The sequence below is a fragment of the Lytechinus pictus genome, chromosome 9 (assembly GCF_037042905.1).
Source record: "Lytechinus pictus isolate F3 Inbred chromosome 9, Lp3.0, whole genome shotgun sequence".
NCBI lineage: Eukaryota > Metazoa > Echinodermata > Echinoidea > Temnopleuroida > Toxopneustidae > Lytechinus > Lytechinus pictus.
Window position 1 is genome coordinate 24,710,681 of NC_087253.1, and position 21,360 is coordinate 24,732,040.

The following is a 21,360-nucleotide window of genomic DNA, read 5'->3' on the forward strand; positions in this document are numbered from 1 at the left end:
ACTTATTTCTATTTCTTTTAACACGGTGTAAGGTCTAGATGTGATGTGTTTATGTGATATCCCAATTTGAAAAGCCATATATATGCTTTAATATGCTTTAGCAATATTTAGTGGTGGGAGAGCCTCAGATAATGCTATTAGATCTAAATCACAAACACAGGTAACATTCATTTGAGCAAACTTGGTTTTGGAATGTTGAAAATATGTTAAGTACAGACATTGAGTTTCGGACATGGATTTTGCACAAAAAAGCCTCTTGTGTTAAGAATCAATGTGATTGTGAATATGTGAGTTATCCGTTTGCACATTCCATGTGGTTGTTGTTGTTGTTATTTTGAATTTGCTTTCCTTTTGTTTTCCAAAACAGAATGATTTATTTGTTGAATCTAGATATCAGCTAAAGAGAGGAAAGAAAAGTTCTTAGGAAATCGTGCAAGACCACCTCTCCTGCCCATGTGGGAATCTCCCTATAGAAATGATTTGAACATTGTGTAGACTGTGACTGTTGTTGGATCAAGAAATTTGAATTATCTTTACCAAAAGAAGTCACAAGATTTCATGATGAGAATGTCTAGTGATGTCTCACATGGACTCTTTCATTTTTCACTGGTGAAGAAATTTAATTTTTGTTATAAATCAAAACTAACATCAACAAATGTGACATATTTCAAGCAGTAAATCATTTATATAACAATCAAAGAGCAAATCGTTTATTGTAACTTCTGAATTTTTCCATGGCAAAAACGAATAGTGTGGTAGGTTTCACAGTACACCATGATTTTTCTCGGGCGAGTATGGGTCCTGTTAAGGACGTTGAGTTTGGGTGGTCCTTTTCAGGACCAACACTTGCCCAAGAAATATCATAGTGTACCGTGAAAGCTACCACACTACATTGTTCACAATTAGAACATTATTTGAGAGTGGAACATATGGATACTGGAGAGAACTATAAACTATTATATACTATTAGTAATTTAGTAATTTTTCATTGTTATTTTAAAAAGTTTGAATTCAAAAGTTGAATATTAAGACCAAGATTTTGTTTGTTATAATTTGTTGGTAATTTACTTTTTTTTCTTGAAATCTAAGAATATGGATTCTGTACCAGTAAAGATCCAAGCTTTTGGTGAAAGCCTGCACTGAAAAAAATCCGGTGTTGATTTAACACCAGCCCGGAATCTATATATGTCCACACCAGAGAAGTGTTAAACAACACCAGTTTGGTTTTGTTCTAACACCAGATACATGTATGTGTTTATACAGTGCGTATAAAAAAAAAGGTTACACTTAGAAAAAAATCCTGTAAAATTATGCATTTGTAATATCCTGAAGATTTTTCCACATTTTAACATTAGTACAGATCTATTTAAGCAAACGACGATATAACTGTTGAAAAATATTTCCGCTTGAGTGAGCACCACTTACTTTGAAAAGTTAGTGAAAAATGATTTGCGCAGAACTTTGAAATAGTTATGCGAATATAAGTAGACCTTAATTATGAAGAACACGTGGAATTTAGCTAGTAAAATTGATTTGAAGAAATCTTTTACCTTTTCTAACTTGTTTCCTTGCCCAAAACACTTCGAAGAGTGCATTGCGCCCCACCACACTTCCCCACTCACCGAGACTATTGTGACGATATTTGCTTTACACTGAGCTGTGATTTACATGAAATGGCTTAGGCTTGATTTTCATTTTGTTAATCATTTTCAAGCTTGGAAAAAGTGTGAAGAAACAAGTTTTAAATGAAAAATGAAATGTAAACCCACTTTAAATGATAAAAACTTAGTGAAAAAATGCTGGGGATGTCTGATATAAACTTTTGTTCAGATTTAGTTATGTCCTCAGATCCAGCTGGCACAAAAAGGTAAAGTTTGTGCTTACTCAGTGTTAAAATTTCAATTTGGGTGGCAAAATTGTTACAAAATGCTTGAATGTATCCGTTTTATTTCAATTGACCAAAAGTGCAAGGGAAATGTATGAGAAATGTTTCGCAGGGTAAGTTTGTTTTCGCCCTTTCTCCTTGACACAGTGTGAAAACAAGCATTTCTGCGCAAAAAGATTTCTGCGAGCTTTACCAAAATGGACAGTGCTCACTCAAGTGTAACATTCTGTCAAAACTTTTACTTTCATTTGATAGATGAGACCCAAACCCAAGATTATATGTGAAAAAATTACCCACATGATGTATATTTTTTAATTCCCAGGGCTTTTTCAAAGTGTAAACTTTTTTTTATATGCACTGTACAATACCAATTAGTATTAAAACAGCATCGGTTTGATTTCAAACTGGTGTTCTTTCAATACTTCTCTCGTGTGGACATATATAGATTCCAGGCTGGTGTTAAATAAACACCGGAGTTTTTGCAGTGTGTAGCTGCACTGGACCCCTTTTCCCATCGAAAATGAAAGCTAAATTAATGATTAGCAAATCTGCATTATCTCTCTGTACAAAACTTTCAACACACAAGTGCACATAAAAGCACTACTAATCCAACATCCATAAATTTAAGATATACACATTGTATTGATAAGTATTGATAAGAATCACATTATAAAAGAAAAATAATGTGAAAAGCCATTATACTAGTATTTAATTATGATTAGTTGTCATGGTTGTCATGGTGAAAAAGATCACTACTAATTACCCTATTAAAAAAAATTGAAAAGCCACTATATTTAACAATTCAAATTTGTTAAGCTACTCAAGATTTATCTTTTTTTATAATTATGGTTGCCAAACTACGATAGTTACACGTAACTACTTGAAAACATAGAGTAGCCGTATCCATCATCGCTACTGTAGCTGCTAGAATAACTGCCACCTTCTCCGCTTCCATCACCACTTCCTCCATCTAAGAAGTTGATTTTGATGCCCACTTCGCGGAAGTGGCAGAATGCCTCGATGCCGGGGTGGACGTAATATTCGGTTCCGCAGATGTGCTCGGCGGTGTCGCGGAGGTATTGCTGCGTGGCGGGGTCTGTGGAGAGGGCTCGGACTGGGGTTTGAGGAGGATGATGAAGAGGAGGAGGGTGATGATGATGAGGAGGATGACGGTGGTGGTGATGATGATGAGGAGGAGGAGAAGGATAATGATGATGATGATTATGATTATGATGATGATGATGATGATGATGATGATGGTGATGATGATGATGTTGATGAGTAGGAGGAGGATGGTGATGATGATGATGGTGGTGGTGGTGGTGAGGGCATGGTGGTTTATATGGAGAGGCATGGTGGGTGGAGGTTTGTTTAGGGAGATGGAAGGAGAATAGATTTTTATGGAGAGATGATTGTTTTAGGATAATGACACAATAAGAAGGCCATAGGATTTAGGGAAAGGAAGTGGTCGTAGGGATGTAAGTTAATGATAAGTAATTAATGAAGTAATGGATGCCCACGTCAAAGGAGAAACATTTGAAAGAAATGAGATGAGATCGGGGCAAGAGAAAGAAAAAAAGTGGAATTTTCAAAAAACACGATTTAATGATTAATCTTTGAAGTTGTCATTATTTTATCATCGCCACTAATTTGCATTTACAACGGAGACATACTCAGCAACGCACCATTTCATTTGAAAATGCAGGTCTCCAATGTGATTTTAATTGCATTTTAAAAGGAATCGATGCGTTGTAGAGTCCTCGTAGAAAAAAGCGAAGGAATCTCTTATACCTATTATTTTCAGCAACAAGGGCAGTAGCAAAATTGTCTTTGAAATTGGTGATTATAATCATCTTCAGAATCGCCATTGCGATTACAATTAGCAATGTTTTTCTTATCGTTCTCATCGCAATCATCCCTATTATCTCAACCACCACCATCATCATCGCTACCAACAATAATACGACCACGTAATATCGTCATCGCCGCCTTCACTATCAGTAGCAATTATTCTCATCACCACTGCCATCATCATTATTACCACCACACACCATCACCTTCATGCTCATCATAATCATCACCATCATTGATACCATCTTTATCATTTCATGCCAACACCATCGTCTTTATTCTAATCGTCATCATCACAAACATCAACACCACCACCACCACAACGTTCGTATTTATCATCATCTTCGCCACCTCTAACCTACCTATATCTTCGAAGCCCAAAATCCGCAACCCGTTGCCGTGCGTGGCTAACCAAGCCAGCCCGTGACCGGACCCCTCCCCCGACCCTTCGTCGTCGTCATCGAGGAGAGATGGGCAGATGACCTCGAGCATGAAATGGACGAACGATTCCTCGTATTTATTCTCGTTCTCGACGAAGGCTTGATGGCAGACGGAGGATAAGGATAGATCGACGCCGTAACCGTCTTCGTCGTCGCCAGGGATGTTGCCTCGGAATGGCCAAGCTGTTAAAAATAAAGAGGTGATGGTGGAAAGTTGATGTCAGTATCTTATGAGGAGGGGGGGGGTGCGAGGAGGCGCGTGCCCATGCAGAGTGCCACTTTCGGGGGACGCAAAAAAAATGGAGAGGAGAAAGGACGAAGAGGAGAAATCAAGGGAGAGGAAAATGAACAGAAAGGCTTGCCCAGTGATGCACGTAATCACATTGAACTGATACTCTGCAATCCCAAATTGCACTGAATTATAATCTGATGTATAATAAAAAGAGGCAGTGGCGTCAAAATTTAGAAAGTTAGAATGACAAAAAGGGTAGGGGTGCATCCAACCCAAATAAAAACTTGTTTTTATAAGGAAAAGAAAAATCAGACAAGTTGATAGGTGAAAGTTTGAACAATATTGGACAAACAACAAGAAAGTTATGGATTTTTAAAAGTTGTATATATTGGTAATCACTATACCCATGGAGACTTCAAATTGGCCACATATGGGATGTCATAGTGATGTAAGGCAAGGACTACTCTTCCATGTACTCCAATACATATTATGGCTAAAATGTCATTTTTCCCAAAAGTTTTATTTCAAATTATATTTTTGTTTCATGAGGACATAAAACAATATACTACCTGGGTTATATTTAGATTACTGCCCCAGGGGAATGGGTACTTAAGAGAAAACCACAAATCCCTGATAATAAAGTACATGGCCTATGGGAAAGTTGTCCTTGCCCCTTGTCATAATTTACTTACCCAGTTGCCAATTTGAAATCTACATAGTATTAGTGATCTCAATTGTAAAGCAGCTATAACTTTCTTATTGCTTGTCCGATTTCTTTCAAACTTTCACCATTCTGTTTAATTTATTTTTCTTCTTCCCAACACAACATTTTATGGCCAAGGCTGGATTCCCCTTTAACACTAGCCCTGGCGAAGGGGCACTGTTATTTGTTTGCCCCGTAATCATAGTAATACCTTTTCATACCTTGGTTAAGATCCCATCTCCTTGGTTAACTTGTATGTTAAAAAATCGAAAAGCATAATATTACAGCTATGGCAAAAAGATGCTTGATCAACGAAATAAAGATTAAGATGGTCACTTACCATTGGCCTGAGCTGCGAATCCGAATACGATCAGAGCAAGAAAGAAAGACGCCATTTTCGATACAAGTTTTCCCAATCTTTTGAAGTTCATAATGAGGAACCATCGATGCAGGTAGAACATGTAGGAAGTGTTTTAAGTATAAGGAGTATTAATTTCATTTCAAGTACCTTATCGTCAGGATCGTGGTATACTTCACATGTATTGGCCTTGGTTTCCTTACTTGTGTTGAAAAGTTGGAAGGAGGTAGCATAGCCAGAATTTTACAAGATTGGGAGCCCCTCTACCCAAACCTCCGCCCCCCCCCCCAAAAAAAAAATTACTCTGGGAAGTGTCGACAATCACGAGTTATAATTTTGTTTATCGTGTCCCTGCAATTTAGTGTATGGGGAGGTGTGGTAAGTTGTGACACTTTCTGCTTTTTGAATGTTAGAATTGATATAATATGATACGATCTTATAGAAATAAGTACCTTGCCTTTAAATCTAATTCTTCTGAAATGTTTTTCACTATATATAACTTTCTACCCCCACACTGAAAGTCATTGTCACCTTTGAAAAAAGAGATGTAAAATGGTTCAACTTGCCCCATCTGTGGGGTAAGTTGAGCCACCTTCTGGGGTAAGTTGAGCAACAAAAACTATGTACAAAATGTATGGGGGAAGAACCACCATGTCAATTTTTTATTTAAAGTATTTTCACTTGCTAATTCTGTATAAATACTAACATCCTCTAAAATGAAAAGAACAGTCATGTAAATTTGCTCCTCTCTGCCTGCATATCGATGGCTTTTTAAGGTTTTTTTTTTTTTATACATTACCAGAAGAGTTACCATGGCTCAACTTGCCCCTTGTTGGCTAGCCTCTTGTCGAGGCCCTGGCGGCTGCTTCCCGTGCGAAGCGAGGGATTCCCTAAAGCGAATTAGGCCTGGCGCGAGCCAGGGCCTCTTGACATCTGAACTGAATTATATATTCATGAGGAACGTCTTCCTAATGAATATACACGAGTCATGATATTACTGGTCACCGAGTAAACCAATGAAATGTCAGAGCTGTTTCGTTTTGGGTTCGGAATACTATATAGTATAGTAGTCCATTATTCTGCAGGGGATTCATTTAATTGCGGGACACTAAAGGGGATATAACCTGCAAAATGCTACAAGTAGTGGTACTACTACTACTACTACTACTACTACTACTGGCCGTAACAGACCCATCACCGCTCCGAAACTTCCCGGGAGATAATGCTCAGCCGCTGGTCAGACTCGAGTCAACTCCCAGCAACTCCACCCCAGCTTCCCTCACTGCACTGCACAGCGGAGATCGATAATCGACGCCCCGGTTCGACCGGTGGAATCGCATGAAAGATAAATTTTTTTCCATATCCTGTGGGTATATTTACAAAATCATCTCGTCCTTTCAGTGCAGAGTTAATTTTATCGACTTGCAAATCCTTAAATCGGTCAATATTCAGCATTTTAGAGGCATATTCAATGCTCTTTGATATTTCGTCGTCATTCTTCGCCAAGAATCCACGGGTCGCCATTCAAGATGAGCTCATGAATATTCAATACGACGTCATAGCAGCCCGCGCTCTCATTGGATGATTTTCACCGACCAGTTTTTGGTCGGTGAATTGGTAAAAACAATAAAAAACAAAAGAAAGTCGGTGAAATTCGGGTCAGATGTCCAGAGGCCCTGTCTCGCGGCGCTCTGCTTCGCTCTCTCCCTTGCTTTGCCATGTTCGCTCGGAAAGCAGCCGACAGGGCCTCGACAAGAGGGTACTTGTTGGCTGGCTCAACTTACCCCAGACCGAACTTAATCCGATAATTTCGCATCCACACAATTCTTATGCATCCATCATGTAAGAGACTATGACAAAAATGAAGATCCATACCTGGACTAACAATGTTGTTCTTATCTCTTTAGTATATTTAAAAAAATGAGTGTGTGTAAAAAGCACTTCATGTATTTCACACCCTTTTTGTTTTACTTTTTTAGCTGAAGTTTGTATTTTCCCTCTAAAATAGTACTTTTTGTTTCAAAGTTGAAAACAATGTGGTGGGGTTGAGGGTTATGCAATGGGTCATCAATACATGACACCACCACAATATCTGACTCATTCATTATTGGCCTGGGGGTGGTGGCTCAACTTGCCCCTATGCTCAACTTACCCCGCCTTCCCCTATATAATATGTAAGGGTAATATATGTTTTGGAACATGTGTAAGGGAGGGAACGATGCAACCCTCGTCAGTTTTTGTAAGTGATTAGTTTTTAGGGTCTGGTAAGTCAATAAAACTTCAAGTTGCAATGCAATATTTTCCCATTTCATTGAGTAATTTTTACAAAGTTGTGATTAGTTACCGGTATTTATTTATTTCCCACAAACATGCTGTTTTCATGATGCATGCTCGTGGCGGTTCTCCATTTTGCCCCGGAAAGTGTTAGTTTTTGTGCCATGTCCCTTAATGGCTTGTTAATATTTTGTTTGCATTGTAGTAAAATCCCACTTTCATACCTCATCCAGATTCATTCATTTCATGAATTTAAAAATTCTCATTAAATACATAGAACACACAATTCAAATGGAAGAACAATATACTGCATACAAATAAAGACACAAAAAGGGGAGTACATAACAAAATGGAAAAATCAGAATATGGGGGAGCCAGCATAGGTTAATGGCCTTTCAGAGAAAAATAACTACAAAAACGGCAACACTATCTCATCGTTCACTGGTGAAGAAATTTAATTTTTGTTATAAATCAAAACTAACATCAACAAACTGACATATTTCTGTCAAACATTAAATCACTGATATATTAATGAAAGAAAAATTTGTTTACTATTAGAATATGGATACTGGACAGTACTGTAATATCAAAAGACATAGGTGTTTAAAAGACACCTATGGGTTTCAACAAGAAGAAGTAAGAGAACTCTTAAAACTACCTCTACGTACTACTATAGATACGAGACTTCGGGCTTTACAATTCAAGATTCTTAATAATTTGATTCCTACCAAGGTTTGGTTATTCCGTATTAACAAGGTAACGGATACACTTTGTACATTTTGTAAAGTATCACCAGAAACTCTAGTGCATCTTTTTTATTTTTGCCATGTCGTTAACCAATGTTGGAATAATGTTGGTACACTTTTTGCTTCACTAGATCTTCCTGATTTCCTCTCAGAAAGTTATGTTCTTTTTGGTATCTGTAAGCCCCAAATTCCCAGAAATATATTTATATTGAACTTTCTGCTCCTGTCAGGTAAACAATATATTTTAGAAGTCGATGTGACGAAACAAAACTCTCCCCCATTTTTGTAACTTTCTTTTATCATTTGAAACTGTTGAACATACCATAGCACAAAGGAAATGCAAATTAGAAAAACATGATGGCAAGTGGGCTATCATTCTGAATACTTTAAAGAGGCGATAAAACAGAAGGCTATTTTTGTTATGTTTATTTTTTTATAGGCCAAGTGCCTGATTTTTTGTTGTTGTTGTAAACAAACATATATGTTTTCTTATTTTATAATATTTTGTATGTTAGACATGTTATTTTATATGCCAACGTCATCTGAACTTTAATATGTGATCCATTATACCATGAATGTTTTGTTATGTATATTTTGATGAAAAGGATCAATAAAACATGAATTACAAAAAAAAACTATAATATCAAATGTAATTAATTTTTCATTGCTATTCTAAAAAGTTTGATTACAAAAGTTGAATATTAAGACCAAGATTTTATTTGTTATATATTTTGTTAGAAATTGATATTTTTAAATTTTGAAATCTAAGAATATATATATATATTACATAGGTTATGTAGATTCGAATCAGTGATAGGTCAATACGCCAACACGTGACCATAGCTGCGAGGATCGCATTTGTTATATTCTAGGTTTTGACGTCACCTCAGTGAATAACTGCGTTGTATTGTCCATTGCAGCGTTATATTCACGAAGGTGACGTCACTCGCTGCTTACAAGTTGCGTAATCAGGTAGTTTGATGTACGCGCTAGTGTTAACGCGTCGATTGCATGAAGAACGCGCTTGATGCATTTTCAAAATATTTTCTATTATGACGTAGATGGATCAGAGCTGTAGCAAGAATTTCGGGTTGGAGCCGGATGATGAACGCAATCTCTGATGGCGAATCCACATAGACTATACAATATAACAGATATTGCCTGGTCTATCGTTTTAATAAATAACATTTCAACTCCCCTCCGAAGTTATATTTTTCCCTCGGGAGAACATTTTCCCTCAGCGCTGCGCGCTTCGGGCAAAATATAATCCCTTGGGAAAAATATAACTCAGTCAGGGAGAGGAAATGTTATATTCAAACTCTAGGTAGGCAATATCTGTATAATATGCTCTGTATTATGGAAGATCCCACCTTTTGATGAAAGCCTGGAGCTATATCGGCACTGGACCCCTTTTCCCATTGAAAATGGGAGTTAAATTAATGATTAGCAAATCTGCATGATCGTTCTTTACCAAACTTTTCAAAATAAAAAGGTGCATGAAAAAAGCACTACTCATCCGTCCAAACATTTAAAAGATACACGTAAATGTAGATAAGAACCCCGTTATAAAAGAAAAAATGTGAAAAGTCATATTCAACCATTTGACTTTGCTAAACTATTCATGGGCGTAGGCTGGTTTGAGCATGGGGAGGTGGAAGTAAAGTTTGGGAAAATCAGCTGTTGAAAGCAGAAGAAGGGTACGAATTTCGTTTTGCTTGCTAGTGTTGGAACTCCTCTGCCTAAGTGGGAGGGTGCACGTGCACCCCACCCCCCATCAGCCCATGCCCTTGCTACTTATGATTGGTTGTCATGGTAACTTATGATTGTCAAACTACGATAGTTCCAAGAAGCTGTCCGCCTCGCCATAACCGATACCGCTACTCCAATACATAGAGAAGCCGTATCCATCGCTAGTGTAGCTGCTAGAATCACTGCCACCTTCCCCGCTCCCATCGCCGCTACCATCACCACTTCCTCCATCTAAGAAGTTGATTTTGATGCCCACTTCGCGGAAGTGGCAGAATGCCTCGATGCCGGGGTGGGCGAAGTATTCGGTTCCGCAGATGTGCTCGGCGGTGTTGTGGAGGTATTGCTGAGTGGCTGGGTCTGTGGAGAGGGCTCGGACTGGGGTTTGAGGAGGATGATGAAGAGGAGGAGGGTGATGATGATGATTATTATGATGATGATGGTGGTGGTGATGATGATGATGATGAGAGAGAAAATGAAAAAGGTGGAACTTTCAATTAACACGATTAATGATTATTCTTTGCAGTTGTCATAGTCAGTATCATCGCCACTTTTACCAGTAACAAGGGCAGTAGCAAAATTATCTTTGAAATTGGTGACAGTGGCGGATCCAGGGGGCGCCCCCCCCCCCCCCTAATATTTGAGCGGCGCCGAAGGCGCCGCTCAAATATAGTAAAAAAAACAACTTGTATCTCTATTAATATACAAAAGTATTGGCCTCATCGCAATAAACATGATAAAAGGGTTAATACACGAGATTTTGAAATCGCACATAACATGCATAATTTGTGTTACTTTTTGCTTGTTTCTTTCTTTAATAAGTTTTTCAATCTCTCTCTATATATGTTTTAGAAAGATTATATGTTTAAATTGATGTATATTTTCTGTTATAATGAGATATGTTTAAGTGGACTTCAGGGAGTGGTCGTACGCAGCAAGGGGGAAGGGGGGGGGGGACATTCGCGATCTGCTGTTGTGAAAAACAATTTTTTCCCTTAACATTTCATGAAAACTATGAAAAATGTGCAAATGTGAGATGTGCACCAAATTTTCGAGTCTTGCCCCCCCCCCCCCCCGGAAATATCATCTGCGTGTGGTCATGCAAAATGGCATGACTGGAAATCCTACATTTTGAAAAGAGCATTTGACAGGGTCAGACTTTACCCCTTTTTCAACATTTTCTTTTATGGCGCCGGTGAAGTGCAAAAATATGTGCGCCGCTCGGCAGTGCGCCCCCCCCCCCCTTTCGCCAAAAGCTGAATCCGCCTATGGGTGATTATAATCATCTTCAGAATCTCCATTGCCGTTATGATTAGCAATGTTTTTCTTACTCTTATCATCGCAATCATCCCTATTTCAACAACCATCATCATTATCACGACCAACAATAATAAAACCACATACTGTTATCATCACCACTCTCAGCAGCAATATTATTCTCATCACCCCTGCCATTATCTTCATCAATTCCAACAATAATAAGCATCAACATCATTATAATCCGCAACATTATTATTTTTAATCATAATCATCATAATCGCTATTACCAACATAATGATTACTACTGAAAAATACCATTGCCATTAACATGAGCAATATCAACATCACCTACAGCGGCAGCGGAACGGTTTTCAAAGTGGGGGGCTGAGCATGCAAAAAATAACAACCATGTGGTCATTTTTTACATTTTTGTACATGGTTTTGGAAAAAAGTGAAGGGGCTGAAGCTCAACCCCCCCCCCCCCCCCCCCCGCTTCCGCGGCCTCTGACCTATACTGTCACCATCATTGCAAAAATGTCATTTTCGAATAGTTATTCTGGATATACATTGTCTTCAACTTTAAGTTCAGTGATAAAAAACAAGGAAGTACACACCACCACAGGCAGCAAAGTTTATGACTGATCAATTGGCTTGAAAAAGTCTCCAGGAGTGGACGAAAGCTCGTCCCAAATAATCAGATTATTTAAAAGTGTAATTTCCTCCCAATTATCAGCCCCATCTACGAAATCATTACACGGAGTCAGTGTCATCATTTTCACCACTTTCCGACAGTATTTAGCTGTTTTCACCACCACCACCACTATTTTCATGCTCATCATAATCATCATCATTGCCACCATCTTTATCATTTAACTATTATCACTGCTGACACCATTGTCTTCATTCTAATCGTCATCATCACCATCACCACTACCATATCACAAACATCAAAACCACCACCACAACCTTCGTTTTAATCATCATCGTCATCATTATCGTCTTCGCCACCTCTAACTAACGTACCTATATCTTCGAAGCCCAAAATCCGCAACCCGTTGCCGTGCGTGGCTAACCAAGCCAGCCCGTGACCGGACCCCTCCCCCGACCCTTCGTCATCGTCATCGAGGAGTGACGGGCAGATGACCTCGAGCATGAAATGGACGAACGATTCCTCGTATTTATTCTCGTTCTCGACGAAGGCTAGATGGCAGACGGAGGATAAGGAGAGATCGACGCCGTAACCGTCTTCGTCGTCGCCAGGGATGTTGCCTCGGAATGGCCAAGCTGTTAAAAAAAGGGAAGAGGTGACGGTGGAAAGTTTATGTCAGTATCGTATCGGGGGGGGGGGGGGGTGCGAGGAGGCGCGTGCCCAGAGTGCCCTACTTTCGGGAGCACAAAAAAAAAATAATAGAGAGGAGAAATGAAGGGAAAGGAAAATGAAGATGATGCACATAATCAGGTTTAATTGATCCTCTGTAAATTCAAATTTCACTGATTTAAACTCTGATGAATAACATAGAGAGCCAGTGGTGTCAAAATTTCAAGGACCAAAAGGGTAGGGGCGCATAGCTAGTCCAACGTAGGGGCGCAGTTTTGTAATGGCTCCGCAATCAAGGTAATACATTTTAATACCTTGGTTAGACTCCCATCTCCTTGGTAATATCATCGTATATTAAAAAATCGAGAATCATAATATTACAGCGATGACAAAAAGATTCTTGATCAACAAAATGAAGATAAAAATAGTCACTTACCATTGGCCTGAGCTGCGAATCCGAATACGATCAGAGCGAGAAAGAAAGACGCCATTTTCGATACAAGTTTTCCCAATCTTTTGAAGTTCAAAATGATTGACCATCGACGCAGGTAGGAGATGTAGGAAGTGTTAAAGTATAAGGAGTATTAATTTCATTTCAAGTACCTTATCGTCAGGATCGTGGTATACTTCAATTGTATTGGCCTTGGTTCTCTTACTTGTGTTGAAAAGTTGGAAGGAAGTAGCGTAGCCAGAATTTTAGAAGATTGGGAGCCCCTCTACTCAAACCTCCGCCCCCCCCCCAAAAAAAAAAAATACTCTGGGAAGTGTCAACGATAAGTTTTAATTTTATTTCAGGTGCCTTATTGTTTCTCTGCAATTTAGAGTGTAATACTTCACATTTCAGTGACTTTTCCCCCTTTAAAAAAGGATAAGAACGTCATGTTTTAACTTTTGAGATGATTAGAGATAAGTTTCCTCTGGGAAGCGTTTTATGAAAGGACTTGTCGGACGTTTTATCCGACAAGACCTGTTTTATCCGAAAGTTACCATAGTAACAGTGTCTCTCAGCCAATCAGAATCAAGGAAAGTTGTCAGATCTCACAACTTGTCTGACAAAGATGTTGATGACACACTCCCCTAGACACAATGTAAACCAGTGATCTTGTTTAGTTGTACATTTAGGAAATTTATCTCCTTTACATTATAATTTATGTTCACATCATAGAAATATACATGAATAAACATTCATAAATTGAAATAATTACACAAAATGTAGACGAAAACATAGGCATATATCCAACATAAGAATTCATTCAAAAACTATTGAAATAAACAATCATTAATAGTATGAATATTATTGTTTTTATTATCATTATTATGATTGTTATTATTATTAATTTTATTATTGTCATCATTCACTGACACATAGTATAGGGTGGGGCAATTTATGGTAAGCGAGGGAACGAAGCAACCAAGTTGATTATGAGGGTGGATGTGGTTTTTTTTGGGGGGTACCTCAAGATGGACATTGGGGGGATGATGGTGGACTTTTGTGAAAAAATACTAGTTTTAGCAGCTGGAGCTATAGCCGGGGTAATATATCGTGCGCCATTGAATAGGCAAGTAGATAATTGGCGCCTCATATGCGATATATATATTATGATTATTAGTTATAAAAATAGTTTTTTTTTTTATTACAGGAGGAATTAGAGTGACCATCCGTAAAGGTTTGGGGTTGTTTCATCAGTGTGACTAAGCATCAATGTTCATAGATACGAGGATAATTCGAGAGTGTACTGGTGGAGTATGACAAAGTACCAGTAGAAATAAGAAAAAAACACCCTATTTTGATCACTTACATCTCATTGTAGTGGATATAAGTGATGATCTGATTTCAGAAAACATGTGTCAACGAGCAGTGGCGGATCCAGGGGGTGCACATTCGGCCCGTGCCCCCCCCCCCCCCTTGAGAGCCATAGTCAAAAATTTTAATGTAATTATGCCGTTATCTAACATAAGTGTGCCCCCCTTTGAAAGTAACGGCATATAATTTTAATGGGAATATGTCGTTCATACACAAGTGAAGACCTTTTTTGGGCTTGCCAGATTTTACGTGGAGAAATGACCTTCACTTTTTTGTGAGCACCTTTTTTTTTTCTTGTGAAATTTTCCTCGGGAAAATGTCCCCCCCCCCCCACCCTTTGGGGGAAATCCTGGATCCGCCACTGTCCCTGAGGTACTTGCGGAGGAGGTTTCCCCAGAAAGGGGTATTTCGTTATGATTGCAGAACTCAACCATGCATAATTTTTACATGTCAAGTCCATCCCAGAAAAATGTTGATTTGAATTAGTAGAGAAAAATCTAACAAGAATATTGCTGAAAGTTTCATCAAAATCGGATGTAAAATAAGAAAGTTATTACATGTTAAAGTTTCGCTTATTTTTCACAAAACAGTTATATGCACAACTCGGTGATATGCAAATGAGAGAGTCAATAATGTCCCTCACTCACTATTTTTTTTGTTTTTCATTGTTTGAATTGGCAATATTTCTTCTTTTTTTACTTATTTGACAGAATAATACCTTGACTGAACTTGACTGAACCATTAATGTTAAAATAATGGTAAATCCACTTGTTCAGGGAATATTTTAAATAATACAATTCAAAAGAGGTGCTGTAGTGAGTGAGTGATGTAATCAATCCCCTCATTTGCATACTGACAACAAAGTGCATTTTATAACTGTTTTGTGAAATTAAGTGAGACTTTAAAAAGTCAACTTATTTAACATCCGATGTTGGTGAAATTTTCAGTGTTATGCTTGTTAGATTTTTCTCTTTTTATTAGAATCAACTTTTTGTTGGGGTGGACTTGTCCTTTACGATTAATACTGGGCGGTTATTCACATTCGTCATCTCCTATTTATCCCCTTCCTCCTCCTCCCCCCCCCCCCCTCCTTCTCCTCCCCCTCCTTCTCCTCCCCCTCCTCACCATTGTCTCTTCTTTCTTTTTCCTCCTCCTCTTCTTCTTTTTCTTTCTCTTCTTTATCTTCTCCTCCTAATCCTCCTCCTTCTTCATCTTCTTCTTCCTCTTCTTCTTCTCCTCCTGCTCCTCCTTCTTCTTCTTTGTCTTCTTCTCCTCCTCCTCTCCTTCTTCTTCCTCTTCTTCTTCTTTGTCTTCTTCTTCTCCTGCTCCTCCTTCTTCTTCTCCTCCTTTTTCTTCTTCTTCCTCTTCTTCTTCTTTGTCTTCTCCTCCTGCTCCTCCTTCTTCTTCCTCTTCTTCTTCTTTGTCTTCTTCTCCTTCTTCTTCCTCTTCTTCTTCTTTGTCTTCTTCTCCTTCTTCTTCCTTTTCTTCTTTGTCTTCTTCTCCTCCTTTTTCTTCTTCTTCCTCTTCTTCTTCTTTGTCTTCTTCTTCTCCTCCTCCTCCTTCTTCTTTGTCTTCTTCTCCTCCTCCCTCTTCTTCTTCATCTATGATTAACAGGGCCCTGGGAATAATTAATTTTTCTTCTTCTCGTTCTTTTTATTCTTTTTCCTCTTCTTCTTCTTCTTTGTCTCCTTCTTCTATGTTGACTGAAAATTCAGTAAAAATTTGTGTACCGAATTAATATTATTCTTTAGATTTTATTCATCATTCCAATTGGAGAATATAAAAAGAACAAAGTCAATTGAGGATGATCATCTGTTCCCTGTTTGAAAGTAATCAAATTATTCAAATAGTTATTTCCTTGATATTCAAAATGGCTGCCAAAGACGCCTGTATACTCTAATATGTGCAATGCGAACGGGTGGGTAATGTATCATTTTCACAGGAGTGAGCACTGCATTACATGTTATGTCATCTTTGAGTGAAGTACTGTCTGAAAACACGATTGCTAACGAAATATATCATTTCTTATGTCATGTTTGTGATAAATGCTGTATTTCAACATTCCAAATGGCTTCCATACGATCCTAACTATATTTTGATCAATGTCAGTTGGGAAAAATAATTTTGACAGAATTTGGATTTACTTGACTATAAAATGCATAAAGTGTTGTATGAGATTGTCTGAAATCATGATTCCTAATCAAGAAAATGAATATTTTTTTTAAATCATGTTTTCAGTCATTAGTTCACTCCTGTTTCACGATTTCACAATGTGTGCAATTTTGATTGATTTCCATATTTTGGCGGCCATATTTGGATTTGGTAAATTTGCGAAAAATGCTCAAAGTTACGAAAGTGGCATCTTCGGATACGGAATCAGCACCCTCTAACTTACCACACTGTAAAAAAATATTGGGAAAATTTTAACCAGCACGAGGGTATTTATGTGTCCAACTAATTTTGGGCAGTATTTTACCCAATGCGGGAAGCATATTGTCCGGTAAGGTTAAAAAAAATAAGCAGCAATTAGAATGGGCAAAATTTTCATCACACTGGATAAATAAAAATGCCAATGTTGGTTGGACCCTCATGGAACATTTTTACCCAATATTTTTTAGAGTGCAGAAGCCATAAAATACGTTGAATATATCGAAAACAAGGTTTGGTTCATTTTATGTGGTGCCTAGTCTGGACTAATGATCGATCGCATGCACAATTGGCTTTTACAATGATATTGATTACCCATGATTATTACGTTTCAAACTTTCAATCGTAAAACTCAAAACGCATATACGACCAATCGTTGAGATTTGTGTTAACGACGCTCGTATTAGATCGAGTTATACGAAAAGGGGACAGTACAAAAAGGAAATTGTTCAACCTTGTTTTAATTAAATAAAATAAGGCAAGAAAAGAAGTGAATACAAATAAAGGGCTTCTTCAAACTATTCAAATCGGCTATAGTTTCGTCCTAAAATTCAGAAGCAAATATATATATTTATAGGCTCCTCCTCCTCCTTTCATTTTGTTCTTTCTCTCCCCCACACCTCGTATTTGATATATTATTTCAGGGCAGACAACGACCCCTATATTCTTAATCACTTTCAAAGGGTTACACCGAAACCGAATCCTCTCGAATAAATTCAGACTTATTATGGCCTGATTCGGTGGATTCGGAACCTATTCGTCTCTGATTCGGGGAGCTCCCCGAATCAATCGGGAGCATACTGGGGAGCGTTTCATCATTGTCCGACAAGTTGTCAGATCTGACAACTGTCCTTGATTTTGATTTGCTGAGAAACACTCTTGCTACAGGGTAAATGTCGGATAAAACAGGACTTGTCGGCCAAAATACTTTCATGAAACGCTCTCCTTTTCTCCTTCCCCGAATGCGAGAAAACTCGGGAGGGATCAGTTTGGAACGTTCGTGGAGGGATCCGGCTCGTTCTAATATGTCCGAAACCAGCCAAATACCTTCCAAAATACTCCCGAATGTGGCCACAACAAAGTTCGTTCGGTCCACATTCTAGATGTATTTGGATGGAATTCGGTTAGATTCTGCATGGACCTACTAGTAGGTCCATGGATTCTGGGAGGCAATTGGGCAATTCTTGGCAATTTTGCTCCGACTCGGGATCTATTCCGGACAGGGGCGGAAATCTCTCCCAAAAGGTAGGGGGGACACAGGTGCGGATCAAGCCTTCGCCAATAGGGGGGGGGGCGGAAATTTGTTTTAGCCATATTTTCCCCGATCGGCAGCTCGAAGATGATTTGTGTTTGTTTCTTTGAAGGGGTAGTCCTCATTAGTCACTTCTTAGCTTTATTCTCATAAATTGATATATAATATCATAATCCTTATTCATATGATGCGAGTGCGAAGCGCGAGCTAATTTTTTGGAAATTTTATGTATTTTTTCCTAAAATTTGAACATTCTGGGCAATGTTTGTTATTCTGAAAAAGATGTGTATGCAACTTAATAATTACTACGAACGCAAAGCGCGAGCAAAAATGAACTGATGGAAAAGATACCTGTTAAAGTAGCATTTAACAATCAAATAATGCGAGCACGAAGTGCGAGCTAATTTTTTTTGACATATTGACCTAAAGAATGGAAATTCTAAGCACTTTTTGTAACTAAAGCAGAATAGGTATACAAGTAAACAATTGATGCGAGCGCGAAGCGCGAGCGGAAAATTTCGAGATTTAGTCCTATAATATTTACTGAACGAGACACTCTATTCATGTTTTGTAAATCATAAAAAGGATGAGTATTAATAATGATAATGCGAGCTCAAAACGCGAGCAGAAAATGTTTATATACGTTTTGAACTGGTACCTGTTGAAAAGGTAAATGTTAAGGACTGCTTGCACTTAGCCATGAAGGCGTTACATATTTCAACAATCAAAAAATGAGAGCGCGAGCTGAAAAATTTTGAACTTTCTAAAAAAAGAATGGAAAATTTTAATCAGTTTTTGTAATCGTGAACAGGATAGCTATATAATTTAATAATTGATGCGAGCGCGAAGCGCAAGCAGAAAAAAAATCGAGATTTAGACCTAAAAATGGGCCACTCTGTTCATGTTTTGTAAATCATGAAAAGGATGAGTAATATGGGGTCTTCCTACATTAATAATGCGAGCACAAAGCGCGAGCAGAAAAAAATTTGATATTGTGATCTGAAACTGGATAATGATTTAAATAGAGAACAAGTTGAGTATCTGAATAAACATAGGCATTCTAAATACATCTTTAATCATGAAAATCAGGAAACTTTGATATTCTGATCTGCAAAAAAGAGTAAATTTCAGCTTTAAATTTCAAGCACTTTGTAGAAAAATTGTAAGGTGGATATGGATTGCACTTAAAAAAAAGATATTTTTATTATTATTACTCTGAGTTTTGACATAGGACCGGGACATCCATACGACATGTCATCATATGAAAATGATGACTATCTTCCTATTCCTCTTGCTAAGCGAGATGAAACAAAAGGGACAATTTGATTATTAAATTAATATCATATTTATTAATGCCTAATGAGGGCGCAAAATCTGATGATATTATGGCATAAAAACTGAACATTTCACTTTTGTAGAATAAGATGCATCAGTTAATATATTTTCAACCATTAATGCGAGCGCAAATCGCGAGCTAAAATTTTTAATAAACTGTCATGAAAAGGGGATTTTAAGTAGTTTGTTGTATAATCAATATTGAAACATATATAACTCGCCAATCAAAATGCGAGCGTGCAGCGCGCTTGCTGATACGTCTTAACAATCAGACCTGCAAAGGGCTATTTTGAAAACTTTATGAAATATACGAAATAATAGGTACCTGATAAATCAAAATTTGCGAGCGCGCAGCGCAAGCAGCAAATGTTAATATTCAGACCATAAAACTGACATTTTTACAGAACACTTTTAAAAAATCAATTTGTAAATCACACAAAATAATGAAAGTTCGATTTCCGAGGTGAAATATGTTTTGTATATTGACTTCCAAACTTGACATTCGAGCTCCATATTGAACAAGATATGTAAATCAACTAACAGGCAATGCGAGCGCGAAGCGCGAGCGAAAATTTTATATAGTGGCACGAAAGATTATTTTTATTTTCCAAGTCTTCCCCTCATCTTATTTTATGCACTCGTCGTCCTTCTCTTCTTTTTCTCCTCTCTTTCCCTCCCTTATTCCTTCCTTCTTTCCCTTTTTCTTTTTTTTTGCTCCGCCAAGAAGAGGGGGGGGCGGGCCCCTCGCCCCCCTGGTCCGCCTAAGGGGACAAGGGGCGGGAAAATTTGACAAGCAAAAAAAAAGGATATCATCCCAAAAGTAAGGTCATCTCGTCCCAACTCGTCCCCAAATGCATGTTTTATTTCGATTTAGAATGATGTATTTCTTACCATCATAAAATACCAAAAATAGTAGGGGGACATTTGATATTGTGTCCCCCCCTACTATTTTGAGTAGGGGGGACACGTCCCCCCTGTCCCCCCTGGGATTTCCGCCCATGATTCCGGACCTAGGCTCTGATTCGGTCCGAAATTATTCGGGAGAATTTTGGTGTAACCCTAGCTTAAAGTATGTGTGTATTTGAGTTTTGTCAGACGTGTATCAATCAGATATGATTATTTACGTCTGGACCGACCTTTAACGTCACCGTCCGAAAGACGTGACCAGGGCTCGAACCTCTGCATCAATTTGTAACTTCCCCACTTAGCTTGGATTACAGGCGCACGCCACAACGCCCAGTTTAGCTTAAAGTAGGTGCAGCCCATAGAGTTAAATACTGCGAAACTCAATGGTGCATCCCTGTGAAGAGGCGTGAACGCATACAATGGACGGTCCTGACAGTTTTCACGTGATATTATTAGCCAATAAGGATTGAGGGCAGTGGGGATTGGCCATGTCTCACTCCATCCTCCTTTTGACTGTTTGTCTGTCGTTTTTTGTTTTGTTTGTTTTGTGTGGGTTTTTTTCTAGATATCTTTTTTAGATTTTTATCCAAAGTGATCCATACGACCTACATCCCTCAATCCATATGTTCTCGATGAACAGGGGTAAAAAGGTGGACTCCTTTGGATGTTTCACAATGAGTTAAGTATGACTTAAAGTCGTTCGTATCTTACGAACAGCTTTATGAAACACCCACCAGTAGCGTGCCGAATATAAGGCAACACTGCATTGGTCAAACTCTAGTCTGCTATGCATGCTCTGAACTGCTGAATGGCTCATGAGGTG

General features: G+C 38.3%; 2 protein-coding genes across 2 annotated transcripts; both read right to left on the reverse strand.

Annotated features, from left to right (window-relative positions):
* Positions 1-679: 679 nt before the first annotated feature.
* LOC129268646 (uncharacterized) lies at positions 680-5,560 on the reverse strand. The gene is made up of 3 exons (XM_054906174.2): positions 5,452-5,560; positions 4,099-4,359; positions 680-2,999 (listed from the first exon to the last, which is right to left on the reverse strand). Exons 1-3 carry the CDS (start codon positions 5,540-5,542, stop codon positions 2,752-2,754), a joined length of 600 nt encoding a protein of 199 aa, XP_054762149.2. The 5' UTR covers positions 5,543-5,560; the 3' UTR covers positions 680-2,751.
* A 2,614-nt stretch (positions 5,561-8,174) lies between these two features.
* On the reverse strand, positions 8,175-13,337 carry LOC129268644 (uncharacterized). Its single transcript, XM_054906172.2, has 3 exons — positions 13,250-13,337; positions 12,519-12,779; positions 8,175-10,613 (listed from the first exon to the last, which is right to left on the reverse strand). Exons 1-3 carry the CDS (start codon positions 13,302-13,304, stop codon positions 10,321-10,323), a joined length of 609 nt encoding a protein of 202 aa, XP_054762147.2. The 5' UTR covers positions 13,305-13,337; the 3' UTR covers positions 8,175-10,320.
* Positions 13,338-21,360: the final 8,023 nt, after the last annotated feature.